Source organism: Merops nubicus, unplaced genomic scaffold (assembly GCF_000691845.1).
Source record: "Merops nubicus isolate BGI_N331 unplaced genomic scaffold, ASM69184v1 scaffold11347, whole genome shotgun sequence".
Classification (NCBI taxonomy): domain Eukaryota; kingdom Metazoa; phylum Chordata; class Aves; order Coraciiformes; family Meropidae; genus Merops; species Merops nubicus.
Window position 1 is genome coordinate 1 of NW_008619639.1, and position 14,267 is coordinate 14,267.

Here is a 14,267-nt window from a genome sequence, read left to right on the forward strand (position 1 = left end):
TTTTTTGCTGGAAGGGGAAAAAAACAACAGATCCAGCAGTTCTCTTCTCACTCCTTTCAACACTTTAAACAGCCTGAACCCAGCATATGCATAACTAGATTTAATCAGTCTGTCCAGAGACCCCCACACCACTTGCACCAGCAATGAGGGTGGTATGATTTCAGTTTAAGAGATGAGGCAAATTCCAAAGTTCTGTATCTGAAAAGAACCACGTGCACCAACAAGGTAAAGCAGATTATAAACTTCACATTTGTTTCAAAGCCAGTTGACATAATTTAAATTTTGTTTCAAGGAGAAATCTGTTATTTGCTTTGATAGCTTTTTCTTCCAGGGTGTTAGTTACTTTTTTGCAAGGTATTTATTTTCTCTTTTGAAGATTACATGGAGATTCAAGTAATAGTATTAGTGTCCATTTATGTGTGAAATAATGTTATTTAGAAATACTGCATTCTGGTACTAGTGTTTCCAAAGGATATTTGTTCCTGGAGCTGCATTCATCATGTTAACAGAGTTAAGAAAAGTTGCAGCAAGGTAATGATAAATGCCATTTGTAAAGAAAACGAGAGTTGGAACAACTTAATTTTTAAGACAATTCAATTTCAGTTCTTGACTGCTTGGGCAGACAAGTTAATTTAAAAGGAAAGAGAAACAGCATTTTCTGGGCAGGTAGTCGATGAAATAGGAGCTCACTGTACATTGGACTTTGTCTGTATCCTTTATAAGCTTGTCATCTCCTCTTTTGCCTTCTCTCCCTGTCTCTCTCTCTCTCTCTCTCTCTCTCTCTCTCTCTCTCTTTCTAGACCCCTGAAGAACTAGAGGATGATTCAGACTTTGAGCAGGAAGATTATGATGTTCGCAGCCGAACAAGTGTTCAGACTGAAGATGACCAACTTATTGCTGGCCAGAGTGCAAGGGTGAGTATAAAACCCATGTACCCCATCAGGTGTCATACAGCTACAAATAAGAAGCTATGCCTGGGAAAGCAAATGCAGTGATTTCAGATCTTCAGGGTCACTTAAAAAAGGATAGGAGTAAGCTGATCTACATGTTTAAAGTTTTCTCATGCCTCCCCTATTTGAAAAGCCCTATCTTTATTGAATGATGTTCTTTAGGCTTATGTGATGTTTTGTAGCAGCTACTGCCTTGCAGGTTTGGAATGTGCTGAAACCATTGGAGTACTCAGCAAATTAAAAAAAAAAAAAACAAACCAACAAACAACCAAAAAAAAAAAAAAAAAAACACACACACAAAAAAAAACAGTCCTATTAGGGCACCATGTGCTGTATCCAGAGAAATCTTCCATTAGTCATGTTTCCCAGTGTGCAAACCTGTCAAGAAGATCCGTTTAAGCTACCGAGTAGTCCCTGTAATTTAATTGTAATTGAAGACATTTGTTACTGAGTCAATGTAATTTTACCAGGGTAATTACATCATGATAAACTTGAGTCATTGTGATTTGTGACCTTAGCTCGAGCGTGGGGATTGCAAATTAAGCTGATGAGTGCTTCAGGGGTCACAGGTGCTGGAAAAGTGAAGTTTGTTAACACTCAGGATTATGCCACCCTCTGATGAATGTTTATCTTTTACTAAAGAGGCCACTCAGCTCAGTTTGTTAAAAAGAAATTTCAGAATATCATTGGAGGGGCAAATGACATCGATTACCCTCAGCAAGTTTGCAAACAGTATGAAGCTGAGTGGTGTGCTTGACATGCCTGAGGGACAAAATGCCATCCAGGAGGACCTGGACATCAATGAGATGACCTTTAAAGTTCCCTCCCAACTGAAACCATTCTGTGATTCTATGAAAATATTTCTGACTGCATAGAAAGTGTGAAGAAAAGCCTTAAAATTTGCCAGCAGAGGATCAGTGAGGAACTGGGAGTTACCTGAATGATTATCATGGCAGTGATTTCTTCTGATAACTGCTAAAAGGGAAGTAATGGACTACATGAGAAACATCCCCCACAGAAAGTTTAGCACAAGCTGGTAAACAGAACAGTGACTTCTTATCTTGAATTCTGGAAGAGGATTTGTAAGGCTGAGAAGCTGAAGACCAAAAGGCAATGATGCTTTGAAATGATTCAGAGGACCAGGAAGAAGGAATTTTCAGCTGCTGTAAGAAGTCCCACAGTCTGCTAGGGCTTGACAGAATCCTTTCAGACCCTGAAAAGAAACAGTAATGCAGACCTAAATGAATGTTACTTAGAAGTATGGGAGAAATGTGAGATGTAGGTACAATGGAATGGGCAAAAGTTTATTTTTTTTCTTAAATTCATGTCCTTGAATGTTGAATACACATGATAAATAAATCATACATCCCAAGGACAAAACTTTTGTCCTTCCCTGTCAAGGACATATCATATATATCACTATAACCTAGATGAAGAGCAGATGGATTGTAGGTCCCATCCCAGAGAGCTGGGTGACTAGGAACTGGATTTGAAAACTCTGCAGTCAGGAGAATTGCAGCATGATACCCAGATACCTTACCCGAGGATGATGACAGAACTGTATTGTAGGTGCAGGTGATTATCTTCAGATGCTTTTTTTGTATTTTAAAGACATAAAAGTCCTGTTTGATATATTCAAGTAATTGGCTATTAAAGTAAGGCTCAGGTACAAAAGTACAGAGATACAATATAGTTATTTCACAGTCTTTTTTATCTTTTGTTTTGTTTTTTTTTTCTGATGGTTACATCTAGAATCAGGTAGCATATCGTCCTTTCTTCATCTGAAAACCAAGTAAAGACTGCAGTAATATTTTTACCAAGAATATAGTTCACCTAGGGACTCAGGAGTCTTAAATTCCATTACGTTTATTGTGGCTCTTATCACTGCTGAGCTTAAAAACTTCTGCTTTGATCAGCTACAGACTGTATAAACATAATGTATTGTAAACATAGTCCCATTCCTGAATAAGGTAGAATGCAATATTTCACAAGAAACAACAAACTATGAAAATGAAAAGAGGCTAAGCAGAAGCCACCCAGTCTTGCAGTCTTGAGTGGCTCATTGAAATGAGTCTACTAAGCAGAAGAGAATCTTATTTGAACCTTTTCTGTAGAAAAAGCTGGATTTTTATTTGTGGAATGTAATGGATTTGTTTAATATGCTTACTTCATAAAGCTATTAGTAGTTCAGTAGAATTGTGTGCATCTTCAGTAGAAATAAAGCCTAAATATATGAGCTGCATTTGCTGGTAGGACGTAGCTGCTTTGGAAACATATCAGCAGGTGGAGTAGAAATGTTAAAACACTGTATTCCAGTTTAAAGGGTATGTAGGTGAAGCTGCCCACAGAGAGAATCACTTGCAGGACACATAGATCAGCTTTCCAAATTTTACTGCTCCTATCACATTCTCTTAATTTCACTTAATTCATCTGTTCTAGTGTTTTATGTGTATTTTATCTATTTATTAGCTTGACTTACACTGCGTTTTTCTGTGGAAAGACTAATATGCTAACATTCTAAACTGCTGAGTTGCATTGATAAGGCCTAATTAAAACTCATGTGTTGAATTTTAATTTGATTAATTTGCAAACTTCCCGTTTTCTGATCTACTGTTTATAACCTTTCTAATTTCAGTTTTGGAAAAGGTCAATTATGAATTTTTAAAAGCCAAGAGCATTTTAAGAATATGTAGAGAAAGGCTTCAGCTGATTGAAAGTGACATAAACAAGAAAAAATGTAATGACACTTAAATATGTGTCACACCCCATTAAATGCATAGTGTGGTCTTCAGAATCCCTAAAGCTAAAAGTAGCGCTCAACTTGGGAATCATTATTGGAAGTGTCCATTTGATCTTCAAAATTAATTATTATAATTTTGTGGACTTCTCTTTTTTTCTGCGTTTTGGAGGGGCAGGGAACTTCTGACTTTGTTGATACTGTTGAGGCAGATTAGTATCAACCTGTTTAGTGCCTTTTTGTGGATCTTCCAGGAAACGATTAGACCATTAAATATTATTCAAAGGTACATCCATTACAATTCACTTCAAGTGGATTTTCTCACATGTCATAGCTTATTTTGCTGTTGAATTAAGCAGAAAACCTCCATTTCTGACAGGGATTGAGACTGGGAGAGATGCTGGCAATGCAGTCTGCCTTTTCCTTTGGATCTTATTTATTTTGTTCTTCCTAAAAGTTAAGATTTAACAGGAGTTTTCTTATATCTTCCTTTACATACTGCTGAATAAGCAAAACATTTGATGCTGTCCCACATGACATCCTTGTCTCTAAACTGGAGAGACATGGATCTGACAGATGCACCACTGGATAAGGAATTAGCTAGGTGGATGTACTCAGAGAGTTCTGGCCAAAGGCTCAATGTCCAAGTGCAGACCAGTGATGACTGGTGTTCCCCAGGGGTCAATACTGGGACCAGTGCTGTTTAATCTTTGTTAGTGACATGGAGAGTGGCATTGAGTGCATCCTCAGCAAATTTAGCAATGACACCAAGCTGTCTAGTGCAGTCTACATGGCTGGAGGGAAGGGATGTCATCCAAAGGGACTTGGAAAATCTTGATAGGTGGGCTCATGCCAACCTCATTAAATTCAACACGACCAAGTGTAAGGTCCTGCACATAAATCAAGGCAATCCCAAGCACAAATACAGTCTAGGCAGAATATGAATTGAGAGCAGCCCTGCAGAGAAGGACTTGGGGGATGTTGGTTGATGAGAAGCTCAACATGACCCGACGTGTTTGCAGCTCAGAAGGCCAACTGTACCCTGTGGTGCATCAAGAAAAGTGTGGCCAGCAAGTTGAATGAGGTGATTCTCCCTGTCTGCTCTGCTCTTGTGAGACCACACCTGGAGTACTGCATCCAGCTCTGGGCCTCCCAGCATAAGAAGGGCATGGACATGTTGGAGGCCCGTGAAGGTGATTGGAGGGCAGGAGAACCTCTCTGAGGAAGCCAGGCTGAGAGTTTGGGTTGTTCAGTCTGGAGAAGAGAAGGAAGGCCCTAGGCAGACCTTATGGCTTTGAGCAACCTGATCAATTGGAAGATATCCCTGCCCATGGCACAGGGTTTGAAACTAGATTATCTTTAAGAACCCTTCCAGTCCATCACATATATAATTTTTAAGTTCTTGAAGATATAACATGAACTATAAAGATCCTGTGAATTTGTTTTTGCCCATCTTAACAGAAATCTGATATCTACTGGATTTTGCTTGGCACCTTTGAGTCCCATGAAAAGACACTAGAAGTTGGGCGTGCTACCTGAACCACTGGAGGTGTGTATAGTTTCCAGCTTCCTTTTTTCATGCCCAACTTCTTCCATTTTCTCTCCAGGCTATCATGGCTCAGCTTCCCCAGGAGGAGAAGGCTAAGATTGCAGAGCAGGTAGAGATATTCCACCAGGAAAAGAGCAAACTGGATGCAGAGGTGGCCAAGTGGGATGACAGTGGTAATGACATCATTGTGTTGGCAAAGCAGATGTGCATGATTATGATGGAAATGACTGACTTTACTAGGTAAGGACTAAATAAACTGTGCTGAGGGTTTCTTCAGACATCCTACATCATTCCTTTTTGTTTTATAGCCCTTTGAGATGCTGTGCTGTGTTTTGGGGGATGAAGATCCAGGAAACACACATCATATATAATGGGATAGGTTGCACAGCTCTTTACTCTTGACCACTCTAGATATTTCTCAACATGGGATTAGGCACATGAATTTTTGTCCTATTTGCAAATCTGTTTTATTTGGAGATCATTTTGAATTTCAGCAGCTAAGATAGTCTCTGACCTTGCAGACATTCCACTGACATTCCATTTAGTACCCATCTAAATGCATGTGCTCCTTGAACTTTCCACATTTCACCACAATTTCTGTCAATCAAAGATAATGGTAGAACTATTTATATCTGTTTGAACACTGAACTTCTTTCCAAAAAAAATCCCAAATGAAATTAAAGTGGCTTGATCTAGTACTTTACTGGAGCCTGTCAGTAGTGATTTTTTTTTTATTTCATCTCTTTATTTCTATTGATGTCTTGTTCTTTTTTAATTGCAAAGCATCAAAAGGCCATTCGTTAATGACATGATACAAACAGAAATATTTTGTTTAAATATTGTTAATCACACTAGGGAAAACATCTTACAAGATTCTTTGAATTACAGATCACCACGATAAACTTTTTTTAGTATTTATTTTTAATGAATTTAAATGTTATTTATCAAAGTGTCATTAGACAAAAATGGACAAAAATCTTCATGTTTTTCTTTAGAATTAAAATAAAACATCCATTTATTCATCTCACTGAGATGTTTAAGTGGATCTCTTCGTCTCTAGCTCATCTCATGCCTTGTGTCTGGAGCCTTCAACCCATTTTGGAGAAGACAGTCTCTCCAGTGACAATATATAGTTTGCACATCCCAGATAGATAGATAGGTAGATAGAGAGGTGTATAAATACCATTAAATTGCAAATAACTTGACTATATGCACTTGCACAATTATTTAATTGGTATAGGCAACAGCATTTTTATTCATTTTAAATTTAATTATGCTTACTGAAAGTTTGCTTACTTTAATAGATTATTACTAGACTTCTTTCCAAGTAATTCTCTCAGCTTATGTTTTTTTTCTCTCAGTTTGTGCTTTTACAACTATTCTTTTTGCAGTAGACTCACCCCTCCTGTGTACCAAATGACAGTGTAGAACCTTTTGTTAATGATGCTGTTTTAGAGAAATCTTAATTACTTTTGTGTTTGTATTGTCTTTGGGTCTCTGATCTTCTTCCCAAAAACAGAGTGAAAAACTGTCCAAACAGTGCCATAATTTCATAGAAGGAAGAAATAATGTTCTAAAGCAACAGCCCAGAATATGAACACTTTCTGCAACCTCCCAGACAACCTGTGCTACATCTAACATCAAACTGAAAGTTTTGTAGTTACATTTTCTACCTTCAAAAGCATAAAACTGATATGAGAATAAGAGAAAACTACTGTCACATTTGAAGCAAATTAAAAAAAGAAAAATCAAAGCATACCACCAGATTCAGTAAAAGCTTGTTTAATATATTCCATTAAAACAGAACAAAGTCTTTCACACCTTTTTGCTTGACTGTAACCTCAGTAGTGTTAAAATAGAATAATTTTTTTCAAAAGATATGGGGTTTGTGACAGTCAGATCTGCTGATATAATTAATGTGGAAGCACACGAGGTCACTAGGAAGGATTTTTGCATCAGTTTAAGTTCAGCAAAAGTGGGATACTTTTATCTCAGTATCTGTTTAAGGTGGAAATGAAAGTATGGAAAGAGGCTAAAAATTTAAAAAAATTTTAATATGTGATTAATGGCATTATAGATCAAAAATGAAGAAATAATACTATGCTGTGCTTAGGAGAAATGCTTTTAGTTTTCATTTTAAATTATGTAAGTTTGATCTTATGATTTTCTATCAGTCTTGTCTGAAGTGATATTTCTCCACATAGTATAAAAAAAACAAAACAAAAAACACATTTCAAGCTGAGACATTCTCAGCAGCAAATTTATTATTACAAGTTTAAAGATTTGAGTCTGAAGCAAACTCAGAAAAGTCTGCAATAACTTTTTAATTTGTGTCAATATACATTTTGATAACTATCATGACTAAAATCAGTGGTTTGTTCATCGTCTTAAATAAGTATAGTCAAAGATCAGTATTAAACCTGATTATACGTGTTTTAAGTGTAACACTTAAATGTAACTATGCTTCATTTATCTGTTTTCTGAAAGAAACTTCTAAAAAAGGTTCTCTGAAATGTGATATTCTTGCTCTAGACATGACAGGGTTAACATTTAGCACTGGTTTGGGAGTTGCAGAATTTTGAAGTAGTTGTGTACTCCAAAAAGAATGTTGGCTTAATGAGCACTTAAAAATGCATATACTATTAAGTACATAGCTCATGTGCTTGAAGGTGCCTAGACTAAATTGCTAGTGAGGCATTTTGTAAGAGAGAAGAAACATAGCAGACCAATTTCTTAATCAACTTGTACTATAAAGTAGTTAAAAGGGGAAAAAAAAAAAAAAGTAATCAATTAAGAAGTCATTCCTGTTACTATTTTAAAATCAAACACTAAACAGGGTCACTAAAACTGTTGCCTTTCATGATTTATTGAGGTTGTGTGTAATTATATTGTATTTCACAGAGGTAAAGGCCCCCTGAAGAATACATCAGATGTCATTAATGCAGCCAAGAAGATTGCAGAGGCAGGATCAAGGATGGACAAATTGGCACGGGCGGTAGCTGATCAGGTAACAAGAAAAAAATGAGCAGAAATAGGATGAAACCTCTATCAAGGAGTTGCCTTTTGCAAGAAAAAGGTTATCTTTACTTAACTGAAAATTACCTACTGAAAATCGCTGCCTGGATACTGATCTACCCATTGAATATGGGTTGTTTCCTCCATATCAATCAGCTTGGGGTTTGCAGTGCAGGAAATTCATAAATGAGTCTCTAAACCTCAGAAATGCCTGAATTGCTCCACAGCCTAACTTCTGGACCAAGGTGACTGTATTAGAACTAGACTGATTTGCTGTCATGAAAGCAGTAGAGACTTGGATGGTCTGATACACTTGCCATATGCCCTGGAATCCTGATATTCTTTTCAGCTCATTCTTCCAGCAATTTCCCTTGATATGGCACTTTCCTTTTTCAAGATTCCATGACTCCCTTTCTTCTGCTTTGTTTTCCTCAGGGTATTGTGCTTTCACCTTAAAGCTCCCTGCTCCATGTTCAAAGGTCTTTTTCCTTAGTTCTATTACCAAAATCATGTCACAACTGGAAAGATGAACTTGCTATATTCAGCTTCTTTCTTTCAGATTGGACTATCTATCCATCTGGAGAAAGAATCCTATTAAAAATCAAGACCCAAATTTTAAATTCAGGTTCTAGGTAGCTAATTTTAGTTTTAGGCAAAATAAATTTGACTATTTTTTCCTGGTAAACTTCCTATAGTTCCTTTCCTTTCATTGCCATCAGGAAAAATGTTGCTGGAAGTGGGGACTAATAAGTTCCTTGTACCTAGTCTTTCTCTTCAAAATCAGTATTTCTTTTTATTCTTTAAGTAACCATGTAATAGTGTGTAACACGTCCTGCCAGGGAATATAGGCCAGAGTAGCAAGAAATCTGAAGCTGCCCATTTTCTTATAACCTCAGAAATTTTTAGTTAGGTTTTCTTAATTATCAGCAAGTGTATTTCCTGTAATTAACCCATTCCAATCCTTCCAATGTAGCATCTGTTCATTTTAGTATATGAAAGAAGAAATCCATCTGTCAGATGATGAAACTCCTAGTCTACAATACTTGCAGAGGGGGAATATTTTAAAGGAAGAAACACAGAGACCTGCTATGCTTGGAGTGCATTGGCTTGAGACACATTTTACATTTCAGAAGACTGTAACTTGCACACTTTAATAATAAACAGTAAAATCACCGTGGGAATTAAGCGTTTGTTTTAATGCTTGAGCTTTAATGATATTTTAGAGAACGTTGGAGACACTCATGCAATATAAACTTTTTATGGACAGTTGCATTTTTAATTAGTGTTCCAATGTGAGAGATCTTACGTTTTCACTTGCTCCGAGGTACTTGTATTTGAAGCCTTGTCAGCTCTCTAGAATTATTGCTTTAAAGTTCATGTTTTTCAGTTCACAGACTTCAAGACTAGGGTAAATATTTTTGTATTAAATTGTTACCAATAGGGAGAACTCTTAGACATTTATGCCTGAAAGATGTGGCATCATAGCATTGCCATAAGTATAGTGCAGATGAAACCTAACAACAATGAACCTCCAGCTTTGTTTATTCTTAGTTTTAAAAGGAAAGAAGAAAGCAAAGTGACTGCTTTCAGGTTTATAGATGACAGTACATGCAACTACCTCACTGCAAACATATTCCTTGCCAGCCTTAGCTGTTGGGGAGAGAGCAATCACCCAAAGTCAGAAGCTATGATGCTGCTGACTCAAGTGTGTTTAATTCTATCAGGTTTTGTTGAAGTGCTCTGAAAATATTTTACAGAGATTGAGCATAGACTTTGTAAGATGCTGAAAAGACACGTTCAGCATCCTTGCTCCCCAAGTTATACATGCAAAGAGCATTGTCAGTCAGACTTTGTTGGATAGTCCCAAAGAGTGTTTGTTGGAGACATGCTGTTAGCAATGGACCCTTTCAGTAATGTTTCATCACAGTGAATTACTGAGGTCTGTTCTCTTGAGTCAAGACTTTGAATATTAATGACAAGACTTGTTTATTATGCCTTTGTTGTTGTGGGGGATGATGCAGTTTCCATTTAGAGTCCCAAAGACTATGAATAAATTGTACTTGGACCTTTTCTAGTTATACTGATTACAAAACCTTCACGAAGTCCACCACTTTTGACCTGATGTAGTTTGTATCCAAGCACATTTGAGATGCACAGCACCCAAAATGGCACAGGAGTGTAGATAGCCTTCCCTCTAGTATGAAGAGTTATCTCTTAGACATGCAGAGGGACCAGCTTATCTAACTGTGTTCCTGAGAAGAGCTGCAATACTGATATAATCTACTGAGGGACTGTGATATGTCACCTACACTTTAGTAAATAGTTCCTTCTGGAACAGATTAAGGTATTTATGCATTAACAGTAAGCTTGCCAAATCTGTCAGTAACAAACCCAAGCAGCCTCACCTCTGCCTCTTGAGTCTTTAGTGTGTCAGTAAGAGACCCATCTGCTGGCAAGTCTGAAGCAGAGCTGTGTCCTCTGAAGGTCTGCACAAATGCCACAGAAGCTAGCAAGACAGTCAAGAGCTGGCATTAGAGTGGATGCAATCAGTAGAAACTGGGTTCATCTGAACTTTAACTGGTCCGTGTTGTATCTTAACCTGGACACTCAGCAGGCAACCTGGAGTTCCAAGTCAAACTTGGTCTTGTTTCTGCTGAGTAGATTCTTCTCTTCTTTACAAACTGATATCGTAAGTGACCTTCCTCCACGAACACTCCTTGTCTTTCCTTAGTGGCTAACAGAGAGGTTTCTTCCTTTTACAAAAAGGCACAGTGCATATTCAGGTTGCAATTCATAAGTCTTGACTTAAATGAAAGCTAGTTTGAATTTTCACATTTCGTCAAGTATCTCATGTAAAGACAAAGTGAAATGGATCCACCTAATGCACACACATTGCTAATATCTCCTCTGATTACCTCTCTATAGTCACAGAAACTCATCCACTGCTAATGAAACGTTTGTGTTGTGTGTAGTGCCCGGACTCCGCCTGCAAACAGGACCTGCTGGCCTACCTGCAGCGCATTGCCCTCTACTGCCACCAGCTCAATATCTGCAGCAAAGTGAAAGCAGAAGTACAGAACCTGGGAGGAGAGCTTATTGTATCAGGGGTAAGCTGGAATTTCTATTTAGCCATTTATGTTTCCTGTGTAGCGCTTGAAAGGGAGCATTTTTGATTGCAATAATGTACAAAACAAAAATACAGTGTTTAATGAGCAAGCTTTTTAAAGTGTTATCGCCATTGTTCCAGAGTTTACAATAACTTGAGCAGAGCAATTTGATTTTCCAATTACCCTTTGTTTATACCAACCTTGTAAAATCTTCATTATTCCAAAAGAAAAGTAATCTCTTAACCTAGAAAGTCATTGCCAAGCTGTGAATATAATAATTATTTAGAGCTTTTATATATTTGCTCATTACAAATCTTCTTTCCTTTGTTAGTACTGGTAATTTCCTTTCTCTGTACAGAATCCAGCTCTGTATGAAGTGCATATTGTTAAGATGGTGATGACTAATGGGATTTCATTCACCCAGGTTCCAATGCACACTAGGTTTAGCAAAAACTCTGGAAGGCCAGCAAAATATTTTAATTTCTGATGCACGTGCTGTTTTCAAATACTTCTGGCAAGCACAATGATTATACACTCTAATACCCATCCAGTTATTTCAGTCAGTTATCTTCAGTGAACACTACAAACTTTTTACACACAATCTTTTTTTACAAATAAAGACAGGAATGTACAGCAGCAGTAAGAAAGACTATAAACAATAAGTGTTTTTCTACATTATTAAACTATTTTTTCTGTCCTGCTCCTAATGTTGGACTCTATGCCTCTGGGAGATTACTAGAACCAAGCAGCAGCAATTGCTGCTCTTCATAATTTTCTCGTTTTGTTCCATTAACTAATCACCCTAGTATTAGCCACACGACACCTTTGTTATCTTCTGACTCAAATAAAGACCACATGTCTGTAAATGTATAATATGTTTCACTCTCCTGAGTGTCTTTTCAAAATGATGGTGATTTGTGAGACTCAAGATATTTAAATTAAGATTGTTTTCAAGTATGGTTTTGAAAAAAGCACCCTTTCATTGTTTAAGCCCAATCAAGTACGAAGATTGTTAGGACAACAAACTTGTGCCCTTCATTTCATCCATAAGATTCCCCAGTGAAATCACTGGCCTTCCTCAGACATATCAGAAGTCAAAGCAAATGTTCTCAACTACATGATAGTTTGATTTTTTACAAAGCACTGTAGAAGGTCTTAAACATTTGCCAAACTTCCTTGGATCAAACATTCTGAAGTCATATATGCAATTCTAAAAGGAGCTGCCTAAATGTTCCTGTGTCTGTCCTGCAATGGGTCTTCACTTCTTGACATATGTACATATGTAATTTTAATATCTTGATCTTCCCACAGCAATGAAAAGATCCTCTTCCATTTCCCTGATATTAATGGAGTAATCTGTCCTTGTATTGCTCACAGCTATGCTGCATAGTAAATGCTATGATCTTTTCTTACCTCCTGCCATCTGGGTCCAGCTTTTCATAACCATTCAGTTGTCATATTCATCTATAACAATTACCCAAATGAGTGCTTCTACCAGCTTGGCTTTTGTGGTTGTGTGTGTTTCTTTTTCAAGTCTCTTTATTCAGTGTATGTGGATGCTGAATAAGCCATTGTGAATCTCCAGCATCCATTCGTTACTGGAACATCACCATCCGTTGTGAAATTTCAGTGGCCAAACTGCTTGACTTCATCATTTCCAGTCTGGCATTGTTAGCATCTGCTGCTTACCAGGCTTCATCACCATTGTGTTTCTGTTTGGTTGGGTTTTTACAGCCAGTTGCAGAGAAAAAGCAAAACTAGCTTCAACCACAGAAAATTTGGGGATCTGTTCCAAAGACTCGGTGGTACTGACATACAGAATGTTTTAAGACTGCCCAGCTTGCTTCTTCTGCTGGTGCTCTGAACAGGAGGTGATATAGAGAGTTCAACTCCTGTGCATCCCTTTTTGAGAGCATTATCTTGTTATCTGTACGGTGCTTTCCTGATAGTGTTTCCCAAGTTGTTTATCTTCAAGGTGCTGGGTACTGTATGCTCCTTTGCTATCCAGAGGTCCTGGTATCCAAGTGCACATCTACATCTGCTTGTCTACTTGCTGCTTCTGCTTCCATCTTCTTCTTCATTTTCTCTTGGATAGCCAATTACAAATAAACAGTATTTTATTTACATTAAAATGAAATACCATTATTTGGCAACTTGCATACAGTACAATATTAGAAGTGCAATAGAAATCCAGAATTCAAATTTCCCAACCTATGACTATGGAAGTAAGTTTATGTGAATCCACTATATTTGTGTTTTGATGTAAATATCAAGCACTAGGATGGTTATTGCACTATTGTAATTTACTACTGCGTGTACAAAGAACCACAATACGATTCAGAACTATTATGGGGAGTACAATCTCTGCTTGAATTTTTGCATTATTAAGAATATTAATCAATATTTCTAAATGAAATGAATGCGTGCATATGTGTGGATGGATCTATGTGTGGGCATGTGTATATTTATGTAAAAAGGAAAGAGACATAAAACCAATTAAAACCTAAAAGACAGATGAAAGCCACCCCACAGTTCTTAGTTCTGGTAGAGAAAAATGTGTTGCAACAACTTCAGAAATACTGTGTACGTAACATATAATGTGCTATATGTCTTTTGGTGAAACTTCTATTTCTTTTTTTCCCCCAAGATTCAGTAATTCAATATGGTTTATCCCTGAAAATAAGCATAAAGCTGATTTTGTTTGCTTTTTGCTCTATAGATTGATCTGCTGCTAGCATAGCATATGAAGGGGTTTCTTTCTGGCATCATTGACTTTGCTGCAAATAGAAAAACAGATCAAAAAGTAAGAAAATGTCACACTCCTGAAGTGTAAATTATCTTAATAAACCAAAGAACCCACTGTTGTGTTTTCCCTTTCTTTCTTCCATTCCTTTTTTCCTCAGCTCTTT

General features: G+C 37.2%; 1 protein-coding gene across 1 annotated transcript in view; it reads left to right on the forward strand.

Annotated features, from left to right (window-relative positions):
• Nucleotides 1-800: 800 nt before the first annotated feature.
• The window catches only part of LOC103776359 (catenin alpha-2), a gene marked incomplete at its 5' end in the record, with an annotated part of 39,685 nt that continues 26,218 nt past the window's right edge, over nucleotides 801-14,267 (forward strand). The window contains 4 exons of the mRNA XM_008943868.1: nucleotides 801-914; nucleotides 5,295-5,476; nucleotides 8,138-8,243; nucleotides 11,224-11,358. Coding sequence (XP_008942116.1) covers nucleotides 801-914; nucleotides 5,295-5,476; nucleotides 8,138-8,243; nucleotides 11,224-11,358 — 537 coding nt within the window. The remainder of the gene's footprint in view (nucleotides 915-5,294; nucleotides 5,477-8,137; nucleotides 8,244-11,223; nucleotides 11,359-14,267) is intronic.